This window comes from Wasmannia auropunctata, unplaced genomic scaffold (assembly GCF_000956235.1).
Source record: "Wasmannia auropunctata unplaced genomic scaffold, wasmannia.A_1.0 LD336111.1, whole genome shotgun sequence".
Taxonomy (NCBI): domain Eukaryota; kingdom Metazoa; phylum Arthropoda; class Insecta; order Hymenoptera; family Formicidae; genus Wasmannia; species Wasmannia auropunctata.
The window spans coordinates 1,774,203-1,800,833 of NW_012026779.1; the positions used below are offsets into that span (position 1 = coordinate 1,774,203).

Here is a 26,631-nt window from a genome sequence, read left to right on the forward strand (position 1 = left end):
TGTTTTACTACTATATTTATACATTTATCTTTGCAATTTAATAAAAATTTAATGATTTAAAAGTTTAAACACGGTCCAAATTACATATTTTACTAATTTAGTGATACTAGATATTTTGTAATTTGTTTTTTAAATTATTATCATTACTCAGTGCTAAACGAAACTGGTATAAAGCAAAAATATACTGTATGAAAATAATTACTTATATTACATTTACTAGGAAAAAAATTTATGAATATTTCTATCATTTAGATACAAATCAAAGTGTTGCAGGTATTTTTCTATCAGAGTTGATTTCGCAACTTGTACGGGTTTGTACAGAATTCTTAAAAATATAATGTACGCAATAACACCACTCCGATAAGCATGTTCACAATCAAAAGTTTAGTTTTGCTTCAATTGTATCCAACGTGATGCACAAGAGACAAGAAAAGTCCTTAATCTAATTGTTATTTCTTCATCGGCGGCGGGCCGACCATCGGAGGCGGTGGTCCGTTCATCGGTGGTCTCATGTGCCCCATAGGACCTAAAGGACCCATCATAGGACCCATCGGCCCCATCGGTCCCATCATAGGTGGTCTCATGCCCATCATAGGAGGCGGCATCGGTCCGTGCGGTCCCATCATCATCGGGCCTCCCGGTCCCATCGGGCCAGCTGGATGCATACCCGGCGGCGGCATCATTCCCGGCGGTCCCTGGGGCGGTACTCCAGATCTCGAGCCAAGGTTGGAGCCGAGATTCGGCGGCGGCGGGATCGCCGCGCCCTTGCTGGCCGCGAAGGGGTTGGAGGCGATCTTACCGGCCTTGAAGGCGGCCGTCGTCGCGTCGATCAGGTGCTGGGCCTGCTCCTCCATCCATTTCTGGTAGAAATACTTGACGTTATCCTTGTGCTTGCGACCCTGGCAATGGGTCTTCCGTACGCTCGGCGAGTCATGTGTCAAATAAGTGTCGCAATAGTCACAATAGTATTTCGGCATCGAGGCGACCTTCTCGATAAATTCCGTTGATTTGCTAAGTCAATGTAACTTTTTGAATTGCCCTCGATGTTATAACTGCCGAGAATGATGTAAAACTAACGAGCGACAGAAAACTCGAGTTCTAGGTTATGTGCGATATTTGTCGGCACCTCACTGGCACTCGTTAGGTGCATTTAGTACTGCACCATTTACACAGCATTTCACCGGGTGGCTAAAGCAGTCGATTAGAGATCCCTATAAGGTCCCTAAAATCCAACCAATCGTATTCGGGTTCTAGTGATCGAATTGACCGGCAACGCGAACCAATCATAATCGTAAATGCAGTATTTCAATTTTGTATTTAGAACCATATATTTCAAAACGTTGTTTTCGAGGAAAATATTAAAAAGCTATAGATTACGTTATGTTATAGCTCTTTACAAAAAAATTAAAGAGAAAGTGAATATATAGTTAAAAATTTTGCTTCAAGCAATTCGGTCGGGTAAATTAATCGCCCATTAAATTAATTAAAACTTGATCGAAATTCGATACTTTAATTCTTTAACAAACACATATTTCCATTTAATCATTATGCCTTTGAAAACACTATAATTTAGATTTATAACATAGTTAAAGTTCGGGATTATTATTTTTTTCTAAAAATGCGAAAAAATGGGATTTAACATCTCCGCTTATTAACAAATTATTTTAGATTTTTATTATTACAAAGAATCAAGATGGAAAGACATAGAAAAATCTAAAAGCAACCTTGAGATTTTCTAATGTCAATCCGTGCAAATTAGGATTCCATCCACTCGATATTCGAGCAAAATTTATTTCCCATACATCGAAAAATGCAATCGTTACACAGAAACCGAGCACCATAATAAATGATCGATGATGCAGTAATTAAAATGTACTTACTAAGTATTAACTGCTGGAATGGTGGTAGTGTAATGCCTGGAGATTCATTATTGGGTATGAAACCATGACGCGCGAGTAATGCAGGGGCGAATGGTCGTGTAATCCTTGGAAATTCATTAGCGGGCTGATTGGGCACGAAATCATGCGGCGGACACGGCGGTATTGCAGAGCGTGGTGCCAATGATGAAACTGATGGATGTGAATCCAAATTTCTATTCCTGATATCCTCAGGGTGTGGACATCTACCGTACATAGCGTTATAATTATGTACTCTTCTTAAATTATGTTTTCTTCTTTGTTTAATTGTAGATTTCTTCCTGATGGGCTTCTTTCCCTTGTTTCCTGGCATCAGATCTTTGAATCTTTGACTATATATAAGTATAAAAAGGTCAAAGGTCTTATATGGTCAAAGGCTTGAATATCGTGATGTAGGAAGGAACGTGTTATGCATATGTTACGAACAGAAATGAATAATTATGTCCTGGTGGTGATTAACGCGACGCGACGTACGTTCGCACAGCGAATTTAATTACAATGCGATAGAAATCGCGAAATATTCGGATCCGTTGGTCGGGAATTCCTTATTTTCGCACTGGCGCGACGATGACAACACGCGACGAACTGTAGGACACGACTGCCGATTCCTAAACAATATCACTAACGAATTAATGTTGAACGCTACGTGCGAGCATCGCGCGCGCGCGTGTATTCAAATAAGTACGAAATATTTATCGAATTTATTTGAACACATTTGTTTGAACAAGATTTGTCAGATATGATTGGCGAAAGAAAATTATTGTTAGTTAAATCACAATTATCGTTTTTATTTTCACACACAAGCGTTCAGATTAATATGACACAAAACCATGAAAAATAAACAGTTTTTATCGATTTCACATATCTATTTTCCAAAAGTTGAAGGAACATTATAATTATTACTATAAAAGCAAGCTGAACTATGAGATTCGGAGTACAAGATAAAGCTCAAAACTTACTATTACCAGTTTTAAATTAATCGGAGCGTCATCGTAATTGCATTAAAGAGATTTATTCGTAATTCTGTAAATTTCAAGTTATCATCATTAATTTCTTATTTATCTCCTTGCGTTTCGATCATTGTTATCAAATCGTTATCAAAAAGTAACAATATGATCATGTTTATTTATACGTAAAGAGAGAGAATACGATTATAACATCGTTTTAACTTACGACATAGGCATACGACGCGATAATAGGCACACGCGTTATGACGAACATAAGATAAAATAATAGGTAATAAAACGAGCATACGCAATATATATATATACTCGTTGTGACCGCGATATGCGCGGAAATCGTGTTACAGCAGTGCAAAATATTATACACATAAAAAAAGACGTAAAAAATAGTCGCATTTGTTCGAATCAAGAGACAAATATATAAATATATAAAAAATAAGTAGGAATTATATTCGAGGAAAGCCGAACTCCGGTATATCTATACGAGAAACCTACATAGCGCATTTCATCTGACGACTGCGTAGTTTGGAGTCGGCACATTTATCGTTCCCCAGAAGAGGATGAGCTTCGTGGGGTCGTGCCTGATGAAAAACATGAAAGGCCGGTTGGCGACCAGCTTCTTCTGATTGCCATCTCGGCGCAAAAGCACCGCGGTCGTGGCCGCGGCCTCCGTCCCCTTCTCCGTCACGTCCATCTCCACTTTGTGCAGCACGTCGTTGGCGTACAGGCCCGGATTCGCGAGATTCCCACCGTTTCGCAGATTGTCCAAGCCGTAAAAGGGGAAATTTTGCGTCCGTATGAATCTCAAGAAGTTCTCGTCTATGGGTCGGCTCTGCCGTCTACTTCTGCTCTTCGTATTCCTCTCGGCATTCCGGAAGCGATACTTGTTCTCCTCCAAGCTCACGTATTTCGTATTCGCGTCGTCTAACTTTGACGCGATTTCCTCAGGGCCTTGATTCTCCACGACGTACGTCCCACGCGATGACTTCGTGTCGTTACGTCGTCTTCCGCTCTGCAGAGCGTCACGACGTCTTCTGCTGAGGCTGCGGATAGTGAAACCTGTGTCCCACTGTTCTACGCTGACGCCGTGTCTTTTATCATTGAACGTAAAGTAATTCCTTCTCGCGCCCTGATTATTGTTATTTCCGAGTCGTGAGAAAATCAAGAACTCGTCGGTCTTTGTGCTCGGCAATAGCGAGGAAGGAATTTGCCGCGGTGACGCTTGCGGAATCGACACAGGAAGTGGTCGTGGAACCGACGCAGCCTGTCCTTGCGGAATTGGTACAGCCTGTCCTTGCGGAATTGGTGCAGCCTGTCCTTGCGGAATCGGTGCAGCCTGTCCTTGCGAAATCGGTGCAACCTGTGCTTGCGGAATCGGCAGAATCGGTGCTTCTGGTGCTTGACCGAATCCGTTGGACAAAAGGCTGAAATCCGCAGTTTTCGGATCGAACAATGAATATAGGCCTAGATTGTGAAGTGCATTGTTCAAATTCAATTTGCTCGAGATTTTCATACGAGGAAAACCGATGAGGCAAGTCTCGTTTTTCGTATTGTTGATTAGATTTTCAATAATCTCGGCCGTTAGTTGGTCCTGGAAGCTCTTCAATGCGGCGGCTCCTTCGGCTTTCGGCAAAAGTACATACATAGACATCTAAAAATAAAAGAAAAAAAATCCTCGTGAATTAGATATTACTCAAAAGAGGAAATTTTTGCCGAGCTAAAACATTTAAATTTATTAATGCCTAAACAATTACGTAAATAAAGATATTAAAAAAAATAGTTTAAAAATTAAAATATTTGCAAGATTTTGAGAGATATTGTAATTTAAACTTTATCTTACTGTTAAATTAAAAAGCAATTACATAATTAATATTTTTATATGTTTACCTCTAAGCCTTTGTAGGGCAAACCCAATATTTTAACGTCCAACGATTTGTCTTCGTAAAATGGAAAATTACCACCGTTGTACATCATATCTATTTCGACCGTGTCATTCGGCTCGATGAAGAATGGTTTCCTGTAATAAAAAAAAATATCGTAATCTTCGAGAAAATAAAATTCACCATCAGTCGAAATAAATGACAAACATACCTTTTTGTCATAGCTCCTAAGAAATGCTGATTCCATTCTCCTTTAAAATAGAGCGCCGATAAAAGAATCACGGTGGTCAACGGATCTGGCGGTTCGTTCAATATAGTATCAATTTTGTCCATTGTTCGTTTTTTCACCCAAGCGTTTATTGTGTCTCGCGCTTCTCTGCCTTTTGTTCGAAAATCTAAATTTATCACTTCGCTATTGTACGCATTTTCGCTGATCGCGCGGAATTCGGGTCGAATCGGATATCCTTGCTGAAATAGAAATTAAAAGTCTGTTAAATCTATTAATAGGAAGCTTTTATTTTAAATTGAAATAAAGAAAAATATTTTATTCTATTCGCATCTCTAAAGTGCAATCCGCGCAAAATCCATTTTCATTACATAATTTAAAGATTAATATTTTAATTAACTTAATATTCTTTCCCGAGTGCTGGATCAAATTAATCCATAATATATAACGTAAATAAGCAAAATGTGGAAATTTACCTGAACGAAGATGCCACTAGCGGAATTCACGCGCGGCATATTGCTACCCTCAACCCTATAATTCATGATAGCCAGAAGCTGACCGTACATCTGGTGAACGATTTCCGAATGTTGAGATATATCTACGCCAGTCTCTAAGCCGAGTATCCGAGAAACCTCGTCGAAGGTCTTGCCGGCGGAACCCAACAGGACTAACGACAAGGCGATGGACACGCTGATCGGAGAAAAGACCACGTTCTCGCGACGATTAGTCACCGAGGTTTTGTGAATCGCTCTATCCAAATCCAGAGCAAACTTTGTGATTCCCCTGGATATAATATTGTTCACCTGAAATCGACGATTTCAATGATATACAAGAGTGGACGATGTTTCCTCCATCGAATCATTAGTATTTTTTAAAAAACTTTAAAAGAATACACAAGAGATTTAATAATCATAATTACGCGAGCACAAATAATAATTTACATGATTGCTCCAAGTGTCTTGCATGGATTGCTGGTTGGCTATCGGATTCACTGATGGATACAACGGTACGCGAGTGGACGCAGGATAAAATTGCCCTTCTGCCGGCTTCGCAGCAACGCCGAATTGTTGATCGATTTGGACAGGTGGCTGATTACTGCTGGTCGTTGGTAACGATTGAAAATCAGCAGGTAGCGAGGCTCGACCGTTGTTTATCGTCATCATTTCGTATTGATCCGGATAAATGATCTGGCCACCAGTCAACGCCAAAATACCAAACAACAGCCATAATCGCGTCATCCTTTCGACTTTTCGAGTGTCTGCAAAAAAACATAATGAAATTTTTAATTTAAAAAAATTGATTGATAAAAAAATTTTGTTTAAAGAGATTTAAATTTTGTTCCATCATTTTCTGTTTATTTTTCTCTTTCTCTTTTAATGGTTTTAATAGTTCGAAAATAATTTCGTGACCAGCTATTTATAGGGGTCACGCATCTGTAATCTGCAGTGGATGGGCAATCGTTTCTCTCGCAAAAAAGTAATTGCGGAATCACAGTTACTGGTTCGTGACCATGAATACGGGTTCCGCATTCATTGCAAACAGAGAACAGTGGAATCTCGTAAACATAATAATAACGTCTAATGGCGTGCGCTTCATATAATTATACGTCACATGCGTATACATAAAACGAGCGGCGAACGCCGTTCCGCGAAGCGTACAATTCATTTGCAGGCGCGATAACAACACATTTCGCATTTCGCACTATCGATATATGTCACTGACAATTATGATACATTTGTGTACTGATAATAATTAAGGGCACGAATGTGCCCTTTGCACCGTTATAAATAAAATACGCGTTTTCATGAGACATTGATTTAGAATAACGTAATTAATTGTGTCAGACGCATTTGGCTAATTATGAAGATAGGTGGAACTAACGAGATAAACAGTCAGGAAACAATTTGATAGAAATATCTACAAACAGGAAATATATGCAAAATAAAAATTTGCTCTGGATACTTAATAATCAGACTGATAAGCAAATTTCCATTAACTAATTTAATAATAAAGTTAATAATAAAATTTTCTAAACGTAATTTTTAATTTATTTCTCCAGATGTTGTAGAAAGACTATTATTTCGAAATAGTTAAAATATTTAATTTCACTTGAGTATTAAAAGTTTATTGAGACAAAAGAGAAGAATTAATTTTTTTTTAAGTAGATTAAGTAATATCGAATTTATTTAAAATGTAATAGAAAATTCGATAAATCAAAAGTCTGTATATAATTTATGAGGCATAATTTTGAGTTTTTACAGTGTGCAACTGCAAAAAAATTAATATCTGATTTTATTCAATGACCATTATGCTAATAATCATTCATGTAATGTTCAACGTAATATTATCTACACCATCATCTTACTAATAACTTAAAAACAGCTATAGACATATATGTTATCTGCATTGCCGATAATATCAACTGTTGTATGCAATTTTCATCAAAACTATTTTACATAATTCACTTGAGCTATTATACGTTGAGTAATTGTCAATATATGAACTTGGAAAATAAGAATAATTTAGAAAAATATTTTTAAAAGTTAGATGATACAGAGAGAGAGAGAGAGAATAGCATATTTATTTATGCTATTTATATATATATAAATAATGTAAACACAGAAAAGATATATACATAGGTATATAATAAAAAAAAATTCAAAAGTGCTGCTCAAAACTAATGCAAATCAAAAAACTGAATGTTCATATTTTTACATCTAAAATATTTCCTTTAACAGATTTTAATTCACCTTTTAGTAAATATTGCAAATATTCTATAGCATATCTCTTTGAATATAAAATCTGTTAATTTAATTCATCTTTTTATTGTAAGTTGTAAATATTCCGTAGCGTATATTCTCTTTTGAGTATTTTATTCAATCAAAATGCTTCTCTGCGTCTAAAATCTATAATGAATCAATGTCAACCATCAGTAAACTTACAATACTTCCATTGTGTTAACTAAGAATGTAAGCCGGGAATAGCAGTGTCTTTGAACACGTCGAATAATATACCTGAGTGTCGCCTGAAAGAGATGTAAAATATCACGTACAACGTCTTTGGAAATTCCCAAGGGAGTGGCAGACACGTTTTTCATGGATTAAGGTTTAGCCGTATATAAACAGAATACTTCAGTATCCTTTTAACAAATCACTTCCTCGAGCTCTCTTCTAAAGCCGACAGAAGATGCATGTTTTTCAAATTTATCCATAAATATTTTGTTTACTTTGATGAATACTACACGTGCTCGAAATATGAATAATCAGTCTTAGGACATTCAGTTTAACGAGTCCCGTAAAATCTTTTTGTCTTCTCTTTACTGACGAATTTATTTTTATCGGTTTGGAAACAATTTTACCTCAACAGAAATATCTGTTACGCTAAAATGAACTTTAAACAATAAACAATTACAAATAAATTTGTAAATCAAGATACATTACATATACATAAATAAATTAAATATACAAAATAAGATCTCATTTTTCATTTAAATTCAAATTAACCCCGAGATTTTTTCATTCAATTTTATTTAAATTTCGCAGATATTAAATAATAATTCAATAACAAATAATGACAAGTTAATATAAGATCATCTTTTCAAAAATAATTTAATCAAAGCAAAAGATTGATAGATAAAGGGTGGGTTTCGGGATATCCTGTATATGATAAAATAAGATAAGAAAAATCAATTTTCATGTGACGTCTCATGGCAATGCATTTTCTATTGGATACTATGCTGACGCATTGCATTTACATCTAGCAGTGACGCTTCTGATAGCTGGAATTCCCGCTTCAAGTCAAACAACGTAAGCTATTTTAACAATTACGATCGATTGAGCTAGTTCTTTTACGCTTATCAATGGTGCGTGTTTACGTCTATGTATAGATATATATATAATTTTTTCTATTATGTAAAATATATATATTGTCAGATAACATTTGACACGTTCCGTGCTCTGAAGCATTATCCATTTCTTTATTAATTTCTTCATTAATGCTGTAAAAAGTATTGTTTGAATTCGACAACCATAAAATAAAGCAAAAAATTTTGATGAATTTATACGAAATTAATACTAAATTTATTTTAACATTAAATATATTAAAATTAATTTCACCAAAGTTCACCGATTTCAATTCTTATTATAAAGACAAAAAATTCATTGAAGCGCTTACTTCAAAAATTAAATTTCTGTCAACTACTTTTGCATAATTTTTTAAATAAAAGAAACAACATCCACATCTTTATTTGCTAAAAACTGTTTCTAGAGAGGATTTGATTTTATTCTGAAGGTCACATGTGAAAGTAAAATCATGAATAGCTTGTGTATTGCTTTTTTGTAATCTTCTCTAATTTGTGATATAATAAGATATATTGTATAAAATAATAGTAATATTACTTATTTTTCAAGTAAAACAGTTGTCAGTAATTGTGTCTAAAAAATTATTAATAATTATAAAATTTACTGATAGGAAATATAATAATTATTTTAATAATTACGAATTATCTTATATAGTAATTGCAAAATCTTTTAGTAAGAATAATGTATTTTTTAATTGCCGATTGATAATCATTAATAATTGATAAATAAGAAAAAATAATTAAAGAAATCAGTCTTCAAAAAGGTACTATTCTAAATTTCTTCACGAAAAACCTACAATATTTAATACTACAATTTACAAAAATATTCCATTGCGTTTTTGTTTTCTTACAGTTTTTATATTAGCACTTGAAGATTATTTTAGAAGAAATATTACTCTAGCGCTTGTATTTTTCCATTTTTTTCACATTCACGTATAAATAACAATTATATAAAATATCACGTATTTAATGTTCCATCGATCGCTTCGATATTAGCAATTAATTTTTTCTCTATACACATGCATAAAAAGACAGCGTGAAAAACGATTCACTGGCGATATTCTAGGCAGTAGGAATCCTTTTGAAAGACAATCAAAATTCAAATAAGTGACAATTTAACACCAACCTGTGAGAGAAAGCACGACGAGAAGGTACTCGTGTAGTCCTCGAAACTCAGTCTGCGATCGTCTCGATCGATTTGCCACTTCGACGCTTCGGCGTACCCTGGATATAGGTCAAGTTCAGTCTCACTTAATCGCCTTGTAGAACCGCGCGATTACTCCGACGTATCTCCTTGACGAAAGCGAATGTGCCGTGCACCACGTGCAGACGCAATTCAATCTCGTGTCTCGTTCGGAAGCTGGTTCTTCGGAAGCGCAGCTCTTCAGCCGTCAGACGTATCGTCCCACTCGCCGCGGGGAACACGCGGATACTGACGATGTACAGGTTCGCCGATCTCTTTTATCTGCACCCGGACCGACGACGAGCGCGGTGAGACGTCAGCGGGAAGAGTTGGCATGTACATCACGCATAACTGAGCGCAGACGCTGACATTGACTCACCGTTTGCGCTTTACGCCAAAGCATGATGGTTTGCACGGTGTCTCTCTTCTTCCAGCGCACCTGCCTGCAGGAACCGGAGAGGCGATCGTTGATAAGAACGTATAATATCAATTAGAATAAGAATAATATCGAACACTGTACTCAAATGTGTTAAGCGGTTCGATAACATTCGCACTCGTTCTGCATAATGCTCGATCTACTTTGGTCTCATGCAGGCACCCTGGTGAAGACCCAATGGGGGCATCGAAGGAACCATTTATCATCGGGCGATTGCGTGTGTATACTTTATGAGAAACCAGTTTTCCTGCAAACGATGTCAAACGTTAGATCGCAATATCATAGCGATGATAACGCGAGGCAATGAGAATTGAATATCGCGAGATATTCGCGACAAATTGCGCAGAAACGAATGGATATCGAAGAAATAAGCTCTTCGATTATCGATTAACAGACAAGAGGAATGATAAAAGTATAAAACACTCTATCAGATTAAGTTAACGCAGTCGCTAGAAAACTGCAATGAGCAACCGCCGCATTAAGTCTTATCAATTCCCGCGTAAAATCGCTTACATCAATTACTCTATATGTATGTATTTGCGTTACACTACTTTCGCCCGTTTAAAAGTTAAACAAGATAAACGTCAATTCGGGATAAAACTTGTTGCGTCACTTGCCATTTCTAGCGACACATCTATATGATTCACCCATTTATTTATTTTGTGCACATCACACCTCGCTGAATAAATGTGTATCACATGCGCGGCGGTGTGTCAAAACGTAATTCCCATCTGATAGTCCTGGTACGGAAGGTATTCGACAGTTCTGCATCAGAGAGCTTTTTGTTCTCATTTCCGCTGATTAACGCCGACAACATTTGTTGCGAATGAATCATGAAAAGAAAGGAGGATCCCTTTTGTTGGAAATTCAAGCGAATGTAAAACAAACACACACGCGTGCATATAATAATCATAGACATAAACCAATTTTAGGCTGCGCTCAGAAACCTCGCAGGTGCATCTAGATGTCATTTATCCTTGTTTAACATTCAGTGAACAAGGATAAAATGATATAATGAAATGAGTGAATTCCTGAATGCACCCATGACGTTTCAACTGCATTGATAAATCATTAGATATCTATGTGAAGTCCATATGATTATATATACTACGTGAAATCCATGTGACGTAGAATTCATATGTACGACGTAATACAAAAAAAATCAGAAAATTGTATTTTTATGAAGATGACTTGCATGATTAAAAGAAGCTGGATATCTCTTATCGAAAAACCAATTATACATAATATAATCTCTAAGCAGACCGCAGCAATGACTAATTAAAACTTCCAAGGAAATAAAAATTTTACATTTATCTTTTCTTTTTTAAGAAACAGAAAAAGATAAAGGGTAAATTAAACCGAGATTAAAGTTAATCCATATTGATAGAAATTAATAAACATTTGTTGTATTTTCGTTCAAAAAAAGTTTATCAAAAATAAATGTCATTATGTAGAAGGAAATAAAATAAAATACTTTTCAAAAGAATTAAATTACATCACATTAATGCTTTGTTAGTATACAAAAATGACAATTGATATATTGCTCCACTATAATATTGCTCGATAGGATTTGCGAAAAAATTTATTTTCGTAGAAAAACATATAACAATTGAATTATAATTGAATAATAAATGCAGACTTTTTAAATGTGGAAAAAAAAATATATTAAAGTATATAATAAATGTAAGCTAATTAAATATATATACTTAGAATAAAATCTCTTCTCAAATCCATTTTCTCTCTATAAACGATACATACCTATATATGCGTAAGAATGAGAATGCAGTGGAGATCGAATCTTCGCTGCTTTATTCTGTCTAACGTTTTTCTTTCGCTCTAACGTGACTAGGCAAGACGAGAATAGCGAGAGTGCAATGAAAATATTCAAAGTTAGAAAAAGAAGCCAGTTTCGAAGGAAGATCTGAAATCCTGAAACAGAGAGGATGAGACAGTAAAGGAATTTCACATTGCCGACCTACGTCACGCGGGTTTTTTTTTCGCTCGTGCGTAAATACATTTGAGTGAGGGATGTCTCGGACGGCAGCGTGCAAAGTGTGCGCTTGCGCGATGCAGCGAGAGCGCTCGACAAATGCGCTCACGCGTTCTTATAACCGCGCGCATATCTCAGTTACCATAACATCCGCATGTGAATTAACACAGGAAGAGATATTGGAGGAAGCCGCGAAGCCGAAGCTCGTGGTTCGCATTAACCGAGGCCGGTCGTGGTCGATTGAGCAGCCGGATAACGAATCTGACATCTGACTTGTCAGTTGTCACTTGTCTAGATCTCAACCCCCCTCCCCGTCATCCCTCCCGCACCTACCTACTGTGCTCTGCGAAACCCGTGACCGATCCATGCCAGCCAACATCACCTCGGATTCTCCGACCAATCGAGTGGCGAGATCGAATTGAAAATTCCTAGAGTCCCTAGCCAAGGACCCTAAAAGGCTAGGGACTAGCTAGGGACTCCAAACATCACGTCGCGAGCGCACGCTCGCGGGTACCACTTTTCTGCCCCTACGTTTCCCGCCAACATGGCAAATATGTCGGCGCTCGTGTCGTTTCCCGCCAAGTCCCCGCGGCAACAACCTCGTTACGGCGCACGCAACACGAAGTTTTTGTATGGCGGTGTAAAGAGTGTTTTCTCCGCGGAATCTCGTCTGATTTTCTCGTCTGGCTGGACTACGGCGCGGAAGAGGATGGGGCAGTCGGACGATACTGAGGACTCGATGTACAATCGACACCAGGATCTATGCCAGAAGCTGAATATGGACGCGTCCGCCGCGTCCGAGGCCTGGAGATCCTACGAGACTATTCGGCAGAACTACACCCTCGAGGTAGGTATTTACCTTGCCGCCGATAACGCGGCCCGCCCCGGCGACGGCGAATGCGGTATCGCGCCGCGCGAGACGCCGCCGACAACGGCCCGGTGCCCCGTGGTTGATCCTCGAATCTCCGATCGCCCTCCGCGAGACAAAGTCGGACGATGTTGGGGCGTTCCTTCGCCTTGCGACGGATTATTTAGAGCGCGACGGACAAATTGTTTGGCCCGTTAATCACGCAAAAGTCGCGTTGTGAAAATTACTCATTGAGCGGTTTTATTTTTGCGATATGCTGCAAGTATTTTTAATTGCAAAGACCAATGTCCACCTTAGCAGTCTCTTCCCCTTACAATCTTTTCCGCAGAACTCGTTAGTTTTCTGTGAATATTGCTTTTTATTTCAGTCCCAAGCAATATTTCAATGTAATTGATGTACGTGTACGAGCATTGGTTTGTAAAAGATTTCTAATACATATTTACAGGGTGACCAGCTACACTGGTTAGGATGTGCAGTGTACGTTGCTTGTAGAAAATTCTCTATACCTACGGTAGGGAGACCAGGCACCAATGTGGAGGGCAATTGCGTGTCGCTGACTCGTCTCTTACAACTGTGTAATCTCCCGCTCATAGAATTCTTTACAAAGAGCAAATCATGGGCAGATATGGCCAATATGCCACAGGACTTTCGAGCGAGGATAGAAAAGCTAGAGGCTAATTTTTCAGTGTCTATGGTCATATTTAAGAAGTATCAGCCGATATTTGCTGATATATTCAAAGATCCACGAGAGGACACTTCGAGACCGCATAGATCCAGAAGGCACAAAGCGGTGCCTTGTACACCTAGCAGGGTCTTTGAATTCTGCTGGACGCTCTTTATATGCATAAAAGGTGCAATTCACGATATCTCGGACGACCTTGTCAACTCCTATCACCTCTTACTGGTTTGCTGCGATCTTATGTACAACAATGCTCTATTAGCCAACAGAAAAGACTTGCTGAATCCTAATTTTCTTGGTGAGTATCCTTGGAGTTAAAGTGAGCAGATAACAATCGTAATTCAATGAGAACGATTTTATCTCATGTTTTCTGATTTACAGGCTTACCAGCGAATTTTAACGAGGATAACTACACTACGCCGCAAACAGCAAATTGCATTGTTAACTTGCTGTGCGAACGTTACGATGCAATTGCTGTTGAGGCTAAAGCCATAAAGGAGTACTATGTTAAAAGTTACATTAACAAACTGTTTAATGAAAGAGTCTTACGCGGTGATCAGTCAAATTTCTCTGGTATGCTAGAGGCATTGAATTTTGATGGTAACAACAAGGCCATTAACAAGTCTTACGAACAGCGTATGCTAAGTGTTGGAGACTTTGATGAAAGAATTTTTTTAGGTAAAATTATTTACAATTAAATGAAGAGCTTTGATCTATATAGTAATTAGTCCCGAAACACAATAGGTGTTGTAAGCCTTAAGCCGTAAGAAATGGATCGATTGCAGTTGAATGTAAAGAGAATAATAGATTGGTCAATTTCTTACGGCTTAAGGCTTACTACATCTATTGTGTTTCGGGATTTAGTACTGATGTAAGAAACAAGATAAATGCATTGCTGTAATAAGTTTGTTATAATCTTGCATGCTTTCTGCTAACTTATATTTCGCTTCTATAATATCCACGTGAATTGGTAAGCGAGAATATATATGCTGCACAATTAATGATTGTTTACAACATAGGTTGGATTCAAATGAAAATTTAACGTTAGTTATATAACATGAATATTTGATTTATTTTTTTTTCTTTTTTTCAATAGAAGTTACACTTTGTTATTGTTTGTAACATACACATGTGTATATATGTATGTGTATAACTTATACAATGAACCTATCTGAACTTGTAAATTGTAGTTGAAAAAAGAAAGAAAAGCTAAAAAAGAAGATATATTCCTAGCAACCTATTTACTTTGTGTTAAGTTTATTTTATTCTTTTTTTTTTTTTTCCTTAACAAATTTGTGTATTTGCTTTGTCGTGACGGCTTTATAGCGGAATGGAGGAGAGTAATTTTGAGCAATATATCAAATTCAAATATAATTGACCAAAATGGTGCTAGGCATGTCCAGTTTACTAAACGTGACGTTTTACAAGGTGGGTCTGTGATATCTTGTGCGAATGCTTCTGTTTTGTAAATAATCCAAATGAGTAATTCCTCTTATGTCTATTAATTACACATTTTTTTAACACAATTGGGCCGTTAGCTTATAATTTTTTACAAATTTCTATAAATAGGCAATTTTTGTTTCAGGTCATGACGCCAATGAAAATATCGGTTCCCCTGCGCAAATGATGAACCTCGATGATTTTCATGAACGATTGCAAATGAAGAGGGAACAGCATGCTGGGGTAAGTTTTAAGAAAGATTATTTTATTTGACTAATAGTGAGCATATTGCTTTTTATTGCGTAATACTTGCGTAACCGTTTATTTTTCGTAGCAGATACAATGGTTGGCACCTCCCACGCCATTGACCGGACGTAAATATCTTCGATCGAAGGACATATCTAATATAATAACACCGGTGACTACGGCAACTCAAAGCGTCATTAAGTTACAGGCTTTGATAGCTGGACAATGCGGATCTGCTCCGAGCGAAAGCCTGTTACAGATGCTGAGCAACTGTTCTCAAGACGTTAAATCCTCACTCGAGGCAAAAGTTAAACAGATTGATGAACAATTTTGTGCAAACTATAATAATAACGCAAACGCGAACGACGGTTCAGCATCTGACTTTGGAAAGAGGCGTTTTCACATGGGACAGACTCTGTTTTACAAGCTTTTAGAAATGATCCTAAACGACGAGAAACGCAAAAAGCCGAATGACGACATAACTGTAAGTTTATATGAATGAAGATAGCTATACATAAAGTCGTAAAAAATCTTTGAAACAGCATATTCATATTTTAATAATTATTTGTTACAGAATCTTCTCTTGAATGAAGTCTTTATCCAATGCCTTTTTGCCTGCTGTCTCGAAATAGTTATATATTCGTACAAAAGCAACGACAAGGTGTTCCCTTGGATACTGAAGGCTCTGAATCTGGACGCTTACTATTTTTATAAGGTCATAGAAATTATAGTGAGAGCCGAGGATCAATTGTCGCGGGATGTTGTGAAGCACTTGAATCAGATCGAGGAAAAGATTTTGGAGTCCCTGGCTTGGCAAAGTGATAGTCCTTTGTGGCAAACCATCGAGTCTTTGCCGGGAGGTGTGCCGAGCTGCGAGGACGTTTCTTTGCCTGGCACTTTAGAAACCGATCCAAACGCGCCAGGTCAACCTGTGTTAAGACGGATTACTTTAGATCGGGAACGTTCCCACGACGTTCAACAAAGCCCGATCTCGTCCGCTTCGGAAAGGTATAATTAACTTTTGTGTAGAATAGTTAATTTTGTGCAGAAAGAACTACAAAAAAAAAGATTGAATTTATAATCTTTCAAAAATTGAAAAACTTATAAATTTAATAATAATTATTAAGCTTCTTCAAATCATAATCTGCAAAATAATTAAAAGAATCGAATGCTCTTTTTATCATTAAATATTTTTTTCATGAAGGATGACATCTGTATTGTATTATATGTGATTTAGATTTCAGTCTCCTGTCACAGCATCTGTAGGTGTAGCAAAGAAGCGATTATTTTCCGAGACCAGAATCACCGGTCAAAGTGTTCTTCGTGTCGGACAGAGTGTGTTGACCTCGAATAGAATGTTATTTGACAATGGTCAAAGGATACTCTTGTTGCCCGATCAAATTGTTTCTAGAGCGTCGGGCTCGGGCGCGCAAGCGTCAACAAGCAATTCCGCGCAAGCGACGAACCGAGACGCGGCTAGACCGAGAAGAACGGGCTCCGTCGCGCTGTTCTTCCGAAAGTTCTACAATCTTGCGTGCGTACGCATGCAGGACTTGTGCAATTCATTGGAGATATCGGACAACGATAAGAAAAAGATCTGGACGATTTTCGAATACTCCATCAAGGAACGTACCAAGTTGATGAAAGACCGGCATCTCGATCAGATTTTAATGTGTGCAATTTATGTAATATGTAAACTGGTTAGGATAGAGAGAAACTCATTCACCGAGATCATGCGGTGTTACCGTCTACAGCCGCAGGCCGAATCGCATATATACAGATCGGTGCTGATTGAAAAAGTTTCCAACGACGGAGATCCGGCAACGAGCGGTAACGAAAGATCGGAAGAGAGGAACACTGTAGGAGGAGAGAACGCGACTCCGCCGACACCAACGAATATGGCCGGAACCTCGCAGAACTTCGACGGGGAGATACGCGGCGATCTAATCAAATTCTACAACACGATGTACGTTCCGCAAGTCAATGAATTCGCGAAAAAATTCGGACCGGCTCGCGGTAGCGTCATGAATCTCTCGCTGAGTCCTTTGCCAAAAGGAAAGGCACTTGCTAATTCTCCAGTGAGGCGTGTCACCAGTAGTATTATGACACGCACTCTAGATCCGAAGGCTATAAGTGCGTCACCGGCACCGCAATTAAGCTATTGCTTCAGTCGTAGCCCTGCCAAGGTAAAAACGGATTTTTTAAAACATTAATTTTATATAACTAGCTTTTAGATCTATGGATTTCTGAAAATTGATTCCTCTTTATTCTTACATATTATTGATATGTTACAGGATTTAGAGGCTATCAACAAGATGATGATATCTGTGGACGCAAAAAAGAGTGTGGGCAAGCGATTACTTTCCGATGACACGGATGTAGAAATGACAGAAAGTTCACCTCCTAAAAAAACTGCAACTTTTGTTTCACGGAAATTGGAAAATATCATTGGAGAACGACGAACGCAAAATCAATAAGCGGAATGACAACGTAAATAGTTTACGGGAACGTGGAGTATGTTTGATCTGCTTTTTATTTGCATATATAAATTGATTTGCAAGGAGCGAAGAAACCTATACGAGACAGATGAAAGCCAATCTCTTGGCTGTCTAGCATAAATGTGAGACGTTTGTTTCTCAGGTATAGTCATTCTAGCAAATTGGAAGGGCCCAATAAAGTGCTGCTTGCATTACATAAGGATGTTGTAATGTTGTTTATAATTTTATTTAATGTGAAGTCAGAATTCAATTTCCAGTATTTTCTCGTTGACTTTTATTCCATCAAAGTAGACTATTTTTTTCTTTGTTAATTTATAATTTACCAAATCAAACAATGTCTTTCAAGCCGTATAAATTGCAAGTCGTGTAATGTGGATTATAACTGACGAAACACGCATTTTACACTCCGTGCATTATGTTATTGTTAACATCAAAACTTTTTAAAATCGATTAAAAAACTCAAATATTATGAATTTTTAATATGTCTGTTACTCTGATCATCATTGTTTCGTAAAATTATATAATAGAAACGCATGTACATCCATATATTATAGTGATAGTTAGTTTTGTGATAAAAATATTGGGGATTTTGTAGAAACATTAACTAATGATACTATAAAATCATCAGAAATCTTAGAATTTAGAATTATTGAATTAATCATTTTCGCACAGCACACGTAACATAGATTTAAATAGAAAATTATTAATTAAATAGGAAATTGCAAAAAAAATATGGTAGTATATTATCGTGACAATAAATTGTAATTCACACTACGATATATGAAGTGGTCTGCCACCAACGAAAAATATTTTAATGATAGATTCTTGGACAAAACTCTGAAACTAAATCTTTTCGAACAAAAATTCGTTTATTTTTTATCGTAATTATTTACTTTTCAACATCATCTATCGGGTTAACAAATAAATTAAAAATTCCGTTCAAATAAAATTAAATAAGCAGAGCAATATTTTGTTATTTATTTATTATATATCCGAAACTTAGATTCCGTTGAAAACCTTTTAATTGTTTTTGGTTGAAGAAATATGAATCTCTCGATATAATAAAATAATCATTGGCTTTTTTAATTTTTTATCTATAGTCTTTTTATTTTTTATCTACCGTTAAAATATTATCCAGTTGCGATTGACCATCCTGTATACACATTTTGAATTTGTACAATAAGTTAAATAAAAAATACGATATCAATGTATAAATAACTCTTATTTCTGATTGTGATCAGCTCGTTATTTGCATTATATCTTGTAAAGGTAAAATAAACCTAGTCAATATTTGTGAACTGTTTTTGGTATCATATACATACTCACACTGGAAATTGTTCTGACTACTTCAAATGCTGCGTATATTGGTACTCGTCGATCAAATTATTACATCATTTTCTGTTCCGCGATCAAAATATGTGCAAAGTCTATAAAAAAATAATTTTAATTACATGATAAGTCATTTTAATGATAAATTCGAGCTCATGGTGGCTAAAACAATAACTACTCAAAGCAAATACAAATACCATCAGTTGAGTAATAGCTTGTTAAATTTACTTTAAAAGACGAATATTGATCCAAATAAATTCGAGATAAAATCAGTTGTATTCGTTATAAGCGTGCTTTCTACAGGATGTATCTTAAATAGCGCACTAATTATATAGTTTATTTTAATGTTCACGCGCTGTGAGCATGATTTATCCTTGCTTAATATTTGATAAGCAAGGATAAAATTATTCCATAAGCGCTATAAGCATGAATGCGGAACGTAACCATAGTGTTGCCTTGTAAAAAAATTAATTGAAAAATCGTGAACTTTTTTCTACAATGCTCAATGAAGCGATCATTACTGCAATAGTAGCTACTGCTTTATTGAGCATTGTACAGAAAAGTGATTCAGAACTTTTTGACTTAGTTTTTTACAAAGAATAACGTAAATAATTAGTGAGCGCTATTTCAGATACATCCTGTATAGTGAGACATAAGTTATTTGTATTTTTTAAAATTTAGTTTGTCGAGAGTTGAAAAACTCAAAGTAGATGTAAATATTTCTAAATTCACGATGATCTCATTAATTTGCCATTTATTATCGAACAATGTATAAAACGAGAATTATGAAGTAAGAGTTAAAGTTAATTATTGTATTTATTGCAAGGACTTTGTAACTCGAGCTTAATATTAAATGAATATTGATCGCGAATTGAGAGAGAGAGAGAGAGAGAGAGAGAGAAAGAGAATACTGATACCTTAATAATAATTAAATATAAATATTCGCGTTGTGCATGAGATGACTATGAGTTGTCTATTTTCACATTTGTTTAGAACAGCATACTGGGTCTCTTCGGTTAATCGTTTTCGTATCAATCGTAGTGAAATTATACACGAAAACGCTGCTTTACTTGACAGTTTTTGTTGCTTGCTTTTACTATTGAAATTAATTTATATTGTATTTCGACGCTTTTAGGTTGATAAGCAAAATATAAGATTACCTTATAGCTTGTATGCACGACTAAATAAATAGTGTAAAAAGTTTTATATCGGCGTACAATGAATCCATTACTAATCATTTTTTATGTATATAAAGTATTGTAATACACAAAAGGTTGGCAGTATAATAAAAAATATTTTAAATATTAATATGAAATTTAATCGAGACCACGTAAATTCAAAGTGTTCAAACTAGAAGAATTTTTCTTAGTGTAGAAGAAACACTAATGCGATTTGAAGCGGATTTTCATGCTTAATAATGTAATATTTTTGTGTGAATCTTTTTTTCAGTCCAGATAAATTGCACGCCGAACATTTATCGTCTTGAAATACAGTTCTAAACTGAATCTGGACTACGTAATTAAATTGACAAGCAATAAATAAAAATTTTCTCAGCCAGAATTTTAATCTGGAAAATTTTTCAACTTTCTTTTTACAAAAGTCGCAATACTATTACTATGATTAAAGTTTATCGTAAATATTTCGAAACGCCATACGGGAATTTAAATTTTTCAAGATTATTCTTATATAAATATTTTTTATATTAAAAAAACGTACACAATATATTTCGTAAATTAAATATTTATTAGTCAAAATCAAATTCGAATTTTATAATAACAATTCTCATTTGCGTTTTGCGTATAAAATATATTACAATATGCATACAGGGAAAGTTCTTCTATATTGAAGATAGGCCCCAAGCCTAGCTCGATGTCATTTACGCGGGAATACTTTATGTACAATATACATAATACATATGTAAAATATCATAATATACATATATGATATTTTACATTGCAATCCATTAAGCTAGTTTAAATGTAGTACATGTATGTAAAATATACAGAATGTCCCAAAAGTTTGTATATTTTAGCGACACATCACGAATCTCTCCTATTTCAAAATATACAGAAGCTTTCTCTGGGACATCCCACATTATATAATTCGGTTATTGTGATAAACATTGATACGAGTCATTCGCTAGCGAAATAATTTCACAACTTTATTTACAAATAATGGAGCGTGTAATAAATGAGGAAAAACTTTTCAATAACTATATTACGTATTTTCCAGGGACATCGAATTTCAGCTCGTCAATGTAAACAATGTTTCATGAGAATGCATTGGCACAAACGTCGGATATTTTAATACGCACAATAAATCTTTTTTTCAGTCTATTATATCTATATTATATACATATATGGAACAAATTTGGTTTGCCGACACGATCTTAACATCGAAATATTATATATTTCGTGTCATTATATTTCCAGATATAATAATTCGGCAAGATTAATCTTCTTTAATTAAAATTTTTTGATTAAATTAACAATCACATTTCGCAACATCAATGAAAATATATTAAAATATTACAAATACTGCATTGCACTACAGATTTGCAAATTACCTTATCCCTAAAAGTGCTATCTACATAGTAATAACTTACATTACAGTTTCATATATAAAAAGAATCTTAAATGTTTGGAAACTGTATCTCCGGTATCTCCGTTACGTACATTCAAGAAAAATCACTTGTAATATTTTAAAAATTCAGCGTAATCGAATAAAGCGTACAGTCTCTTATTTGACAAGTCTGAGTCATGGACATTTGTGACATCATTTGTGATAATTTACAAGCGTTAAAATCGTAATTTACAAGTAGCAAAATATATACATCGTGCCATGTTACCTTTGCTAATATTTCGAGAAGTTGATCCAAAGAGATAACGATTTACTCGAAATTCCACTTTGTCAGAAAATGACTTGGCTCAGCGATCTCGACTCTGATTTAATCCTCTTTATTCTCCAGCAAAGGAATATTCGAATACTTGGGAAAATCTACGGCATCAACAGGATTTTTAACTTTGAAACTTGGATATAATCCCGTCATGCTGGTTCTTCTGTTGTATCCCTTAGAGAAACCGTCCCAATGATTGCCAAAGACCTCGATCAAGTCACCAACTTTTAGTTCCAACTCGCCGTTCTTTCTCGGTTTGTGATCCATAATAACTATGTGGGGATGTGAATTTTGTCCCCCGTAATAATATATGTCGTCGAGGGATGTAAATCTGTCGTACGCGTCCACGTAAAAGGTTTGCATTAACTCGTACGCGACGCGACATACTTGAGAACTGAACGTGCACACCAAATAATCGCATTCCGACAGAAGCTGGATATCGATAATTATTCCCTGCAACGAGGTGTCCGAATATCGCTTCGCCACGGATGCCGTCTCCGCGATTTCCGGATCGCCTATTATCTCGTAATTCGGATAACGTTTTCTCGCTGACGTTATCACTTTCGGATCGTCGCTGGCTATAAAAACTCTCCTCACGTCCGGTTTTGCTTCGAGCTCATCAAAATATTGCTCCACTTTAGTCATATACTCATCTATGTCATGGTAAGCTGCCTCGGTACCTACTTTATCAGTTCTACGCACGTGAATGCCGACGATGGGTTTCTTAAAACCGAGCCTCTCTTTCGCCTTTTCCAGCGTTCTCTTCACGTGATCCTGTGGTCGCATCAAGTATTTCAACACTTGTCCTACCCACCAAACCAGAGGATGACCGTGAATCTTCTCTAGTCTCGGCGCTAAGTCTGCAGGTACGCTGGGTGGCTGGAACCTTGGCTTGGGATAAACGTTGTCCACAATTGGCAGAGATATTACTTGTTTAGACGGATCTCCAGGCCAGTTAGCATGTGAAGTACCAGTTGTGGATAAACAAGTATCGCTGAGGGGTTTAAAAACAGATTCCCACCCGTCTTTGTGATACCTCCACCCTTTGGATTTCATTATCAATGTTCTTTCTGTACCGTAAGCCACTAAGAAGCAGTACGTGATGTGATGAATCTGCAAAGAGGCGCATGGCACTTAGTTTATTTCATTATTTAACGACTTAATCATCGTAATTTAATTTTCTCACCTGACAACCAAAACCACAACCTTTATTTAAGCTACATATCAGCTTCTTCGCTTTATTACAATCGGTAGGATTTTGTAGATACCTTTAAATACAAGATATAGCTAGATTAGATTAGATTAAATAAGATTAAAACAATTTGATTTCGATATATTAAATACTTCAGTATATTACATAATATACCGAAGAAAGCTGCATTACCTGAATCTTTTCTGAACGAGATCGGACAAATCTTTCGCTTCCTTCTCCCGCCATTCGTCGTAACCATCTGTTTTCTTTAACTTATCGATATTCATTATAAGTGACTTTTTGTGCTCCCATGCATTCTTCATCACATCCTGTATCTCCTTTTCTCTTTGATCATACGTGAATTCATCTATGTGCTTCTTGAATTTATTCAACTCGGCGCTAACGTAATACCTGTAGTGTAAAGCTAAGCATGTAATCCTTCGCGTAACGTACTAAGCACAATTGGTTTCAATTTGGATCGGTCATTGCTGTATTTACCACATCTCCTGAACGTCGTTTCTCAATCGCCGTCGCAGTTCCTCGTATTCCGAGGAGGGAACACCGTGTTTCGATCCATCCTGATGCTCCATTAGGTCGTAATAGACCGATGCTTTCTCGAGCTTGTCCTGCACGGAGCCTAAATGGTCCCCTTGTATAGCCTTCGACCCTTCTCTGGAAATCATGTTAGCCTGTACAATGGATCGCAGTGTCTCTGCGTTTCAAATTTCGCATGTTTCGACCGGCCGCGAAATTTTCTTTCCCCGATTTCACGATATACGCAAATATACGTACCCTAATATAAAGTTCTTCAGCGCTTCGTTCTGCTTCTTTAGAATTTCAAAGTCGTTAACCATTTGTGCTAGGCGTTGCGTGTTCTCCTTGTTGGCAGTGTCAGCGTCGCGGCTTGACAACGAGTTGGACTTAAATATATGAACGATGGACATGATCAGTATTAAAAACCATGTGGCTAGCAATGCTATTCCGAGCTTTCCTAACCAACCAGGTCGTCCGGAGCAAATCGCTGCCATTTTGAACAGACTGTTTGTATCTGCGATGTGTCACATTACGAAATCTGCAAACATAACACAGGCCTTCGTCAAATTTGTGTACGCGAGAGAGAGAGACACTTCACTCTTACGTTCACACGTCGTACACGCGGCCTCTAAGAGTAGCTCCGGCATTCTCGAATGACATATGCTGTCATATGCAAGTTTATTGAATTCTAACACGAATCACTTCCTGCGGAAGTAAACTACACGAGCGTCATCCGGTCAAAAGAGAAACGATTTTTTTCTTTTTTTGACACATTTCAGAGAGATCATTCTCGATCGCGACGCGGTAGATCCCGCGGCTGAAACTGACGTTATACTGCCGATCGTTGTCGCGGAGCAGGATAAAAATCGGAGCTCGTCGCGGTAACGCGAACGAGCCAACGGAGCGGATCGGCGTTAATTACTTCCGCTATGTGCAACCATATTTCGCGATCGTTCCAACCTCTCTGCATCACTGCCTCTCGATATTTTCGTGCCCGGCGTGACGGCCGCGCACGCTGGTAACGCAAACACGTTAGGACAATAAATCGATGATGACACTGATGACTGTTGCACGCGCGGAAGATCGCGGGAGAGAGCGTAGCGAGATCGGAGGAGTAAATTAAGGAAACGAGACCGCCGCGACGTCTCCGACGGGGGCAGATACGAGAGAAGGGAAACGATCTCTCTCTCTCTATCTCTCTCGTCAGATTTCGTACGCCGATCGTCCGGAGCGACTGCAGCTGCTGGAGACGCGCGCGCCAACGTCATCCGAGAGTCCGGAGGAAACCCGCGAGCCGGGATGTATCAATTACCGGTTTCGATCTCCGGCCTCCTCGTGCGAGCCGGTTCAACCACTTTTTCGCGCTTACGTGTCGTCGGCCGCTCGCCGCGCGCCACGCTGACTTACGAAAGACGGCACGGCGATTATCTATCATCTGTCCGCCACGGTTGCGTGATCGCGAACGCACGAATAGAGACGTCCCGTGCCGTCCCCGTCCGCCGTGCCACTTATTTCTTGACTCGATTCCCTCCTTTCCCTCCCATTCCATCCCGCCACCCGAGGGCGACCGAAGTTGGGTTAGGGAGGGCTGACTGACGCGTCGCGCGCGTTTCACGTCTGCTGGGTGACTCACCTCTGGCCGAAACTCCCGATTAACTTGACGGGCGATTATAATTTGATCGGTGGAATTGCATGATTTCTCTGTGACTGTACGACTCGTCATTCCTAAGTCTTCATGTTTTCTATTCAAATATCAACAAAACTCTGTTCTTGTTAACAAAATAAATAGTTGCCTTCTGATAATTTTCTTAAATTCTTTCTTTGGATATAGTCAATTATAATGTATATCCCTCTTAGATGGATCTTATAATATGGACAATTCCGATATTCAATACTGAAAATCTATAATACATATAATAATATTACATGCGCTACAGATTTTCAGTATACAGCTGACAGTGAATATATCGGAATAATAAAAATAGCGGGGCATTTACTTGATGAGTTAATTAACTAAACTTAACAGTTGGCACACGACTTTTCGTATATATATATATATATATATATATATATATATATATAGGCGTGTATAATAATAAATTATTTGTTACTGTATAATAATTAATTATTTAATGTTGCAATAATTATTTATTAATACGATAATGCAAATACTTAGTAATTAATTATAATTGTAATACTACACAAATAATAAATAAAATAATATCAATAAATCATTAATAAAGATAAAAATAATAATAATAATACATATTTATTATTATAAAGCAATATATTATGCATCTCACATACTATATGTATATATTTAAATTGTGTTTTGTCTGCAAATCGAAAATACCGTCACGATGTCCCTGACATTCAATCGTATTTTTTTTCCTCGTTTAATTTTTCCTATTTCTTTTCCAGAATATCGGATTCTTTCATATTAATTCAACTCGACCCTTTATCATTTTATTATTAATTTTTATTGAACATTTTTTAA

The 26,631-nt window shown here is 36.9% G+C and overlaps 4 protein-coding genes across 11 annotated transcripts; 1 reads left to right on the plus strand and 3 right to left on the minus strand.

Moving 5' to 3' along the window:
- Window positions 1-212: 212 nt before the first annotated feature.
- On the minus strand, window positions 213-2,599 carry LOC105448958 (U1 small nuclear ribonucleoprotein C). The gene is made up of 2 exons (XM_011687866.1): window positions 1,881-2,599; window positions 213-1,222 (listed from the first exon to the last, which is right to left on the minus strand). The coding sequence occupies exon 2, from the start codon at window positions 975-977 to the stop codon at window positions 450-452; it is 528 nt and encodes a 175-aa protein (XP_011686168.1). The 5' UTR covers window positions 978-1,222; window positions 1,881-2,599; the 3' UTR covers window positions 213-449.
- An 84-nt stretch (window positions 2,600-2,683) lies between these two features.
- On the minus strand, window positions 2,684-10,481 carry LOC105448950 (serpin B4-like). The gene is made up of 6 exons (XM_011687855.1): window positions 9,970-10,481; window positions 5,926-6,242; window positions 5,461-5,787; window positions 4,970-5,226; window positions 4,766-4,895; window positions 2,684-4,529 (listed from the first exon to the last, which is right to left on the minus strand). The coding sequence occupies exons 2-6, from the start codon at window positions 6,220-6,222 to the stop codon at window positions 3,384-3,386; spliced, it is 2,157 nt and encodes a 718-aa protein (XP_011686157.1). The 5' UTR covers window positions 6,223-6,242; window positions 9,970-10,481; the 3' UTR covers window positions 2,684-3,383.
- A 2,387-nt stretch (window positions 10,482-12,868) lies between these two features.
- Window positions 12,869-19,107, plus strand: LOC105448984 (retinoblastoma-like protein 1). Of its 3 annotated transcripts, none has more exons than XM_011687928.1 (9): window positions 12,869-13,299; window positions 13,766-14,297; window positions 14,381-14,677; window positions 15,326-15,427; window positions 15,585-15,682; window positions 15,777-16,169; window positions 16,260-16,693; window positions 16,923-17,871; window positions 17,980-19,107. In XM_011687928.1, exons 1-9 carry the CDS (start codon window positions 12,997-12,999, stop codon window positions 18,160-18,162), a joined length of 3,291 nt encoding a protein of 1,096 aa, XP_011686230.1. In that variant the 5' UTR covers window positions 12,869-12,996; the 3' UTR covers window positions 18,163-19,107. The 3 variants fall into 3 exon arrangements, with proteins under 3 accessions (XP_011686230.1, XP_011686222.1, XP_011686240.1); XM_011687920.1 differs by having other exon boundaries at window positions 12,929-13,299; window positions 15,774-16,169; XM_011687938.1 differs by lacking the exon at window positions 15,326-15,427 and having other exon boundaries at window positions 12,933-13,299; window positions 15,774-16,169.
- Window positions 19,108-21,305: 2,198 nt separating this feature from the next.
- LOC105448999 (alpha-(1,6)-fucosyltransferase) lies at window positions 21,306-25,842 on the minus strand. 6 transcript variants are annotated; one of them, XM_011687985.1, is made up of 6 exons: window positions 25,768-25,842; window positions 24,393-24,672; window positions 24,099-24,272; window positions 23,793-24,011; window positions 23,595-23,676; window positions 21,306-23,521 (listed from the first exon to the last, which is right to left on the minus strand). In XM_011687985.1, exons 2-6 carry the CDS (start codon window positions 24,626-24,628, stop codon window positions 22,460-22,462), a joined length of 1,773 nt encoding a protein of 590 aa, XP_011686287.1. In that variant the 5' UTR covers window positions 24,629-24,672; window positions 25,768-25,842; the 3' UTR covers window positions 21,306-22,459. The 6 variants fall into 6 exon arrangements, with proteins under 6 accessions (XP_011686287.1, XP_011686269.1, XP_011686254.1 ...); XM_011687967.1 differs by lacking the exon at window positions 25,768-25,842 and adding an exon at window positions 25,542-25,712; XM_011687952.1 differs by lacking the exon at window positions 25,768-25,842 and adding an exon at window positions 25,447-25,712.
- Between the last annotated feature and the right edge of the window lie 789 nt (window positions 25,843-26,631).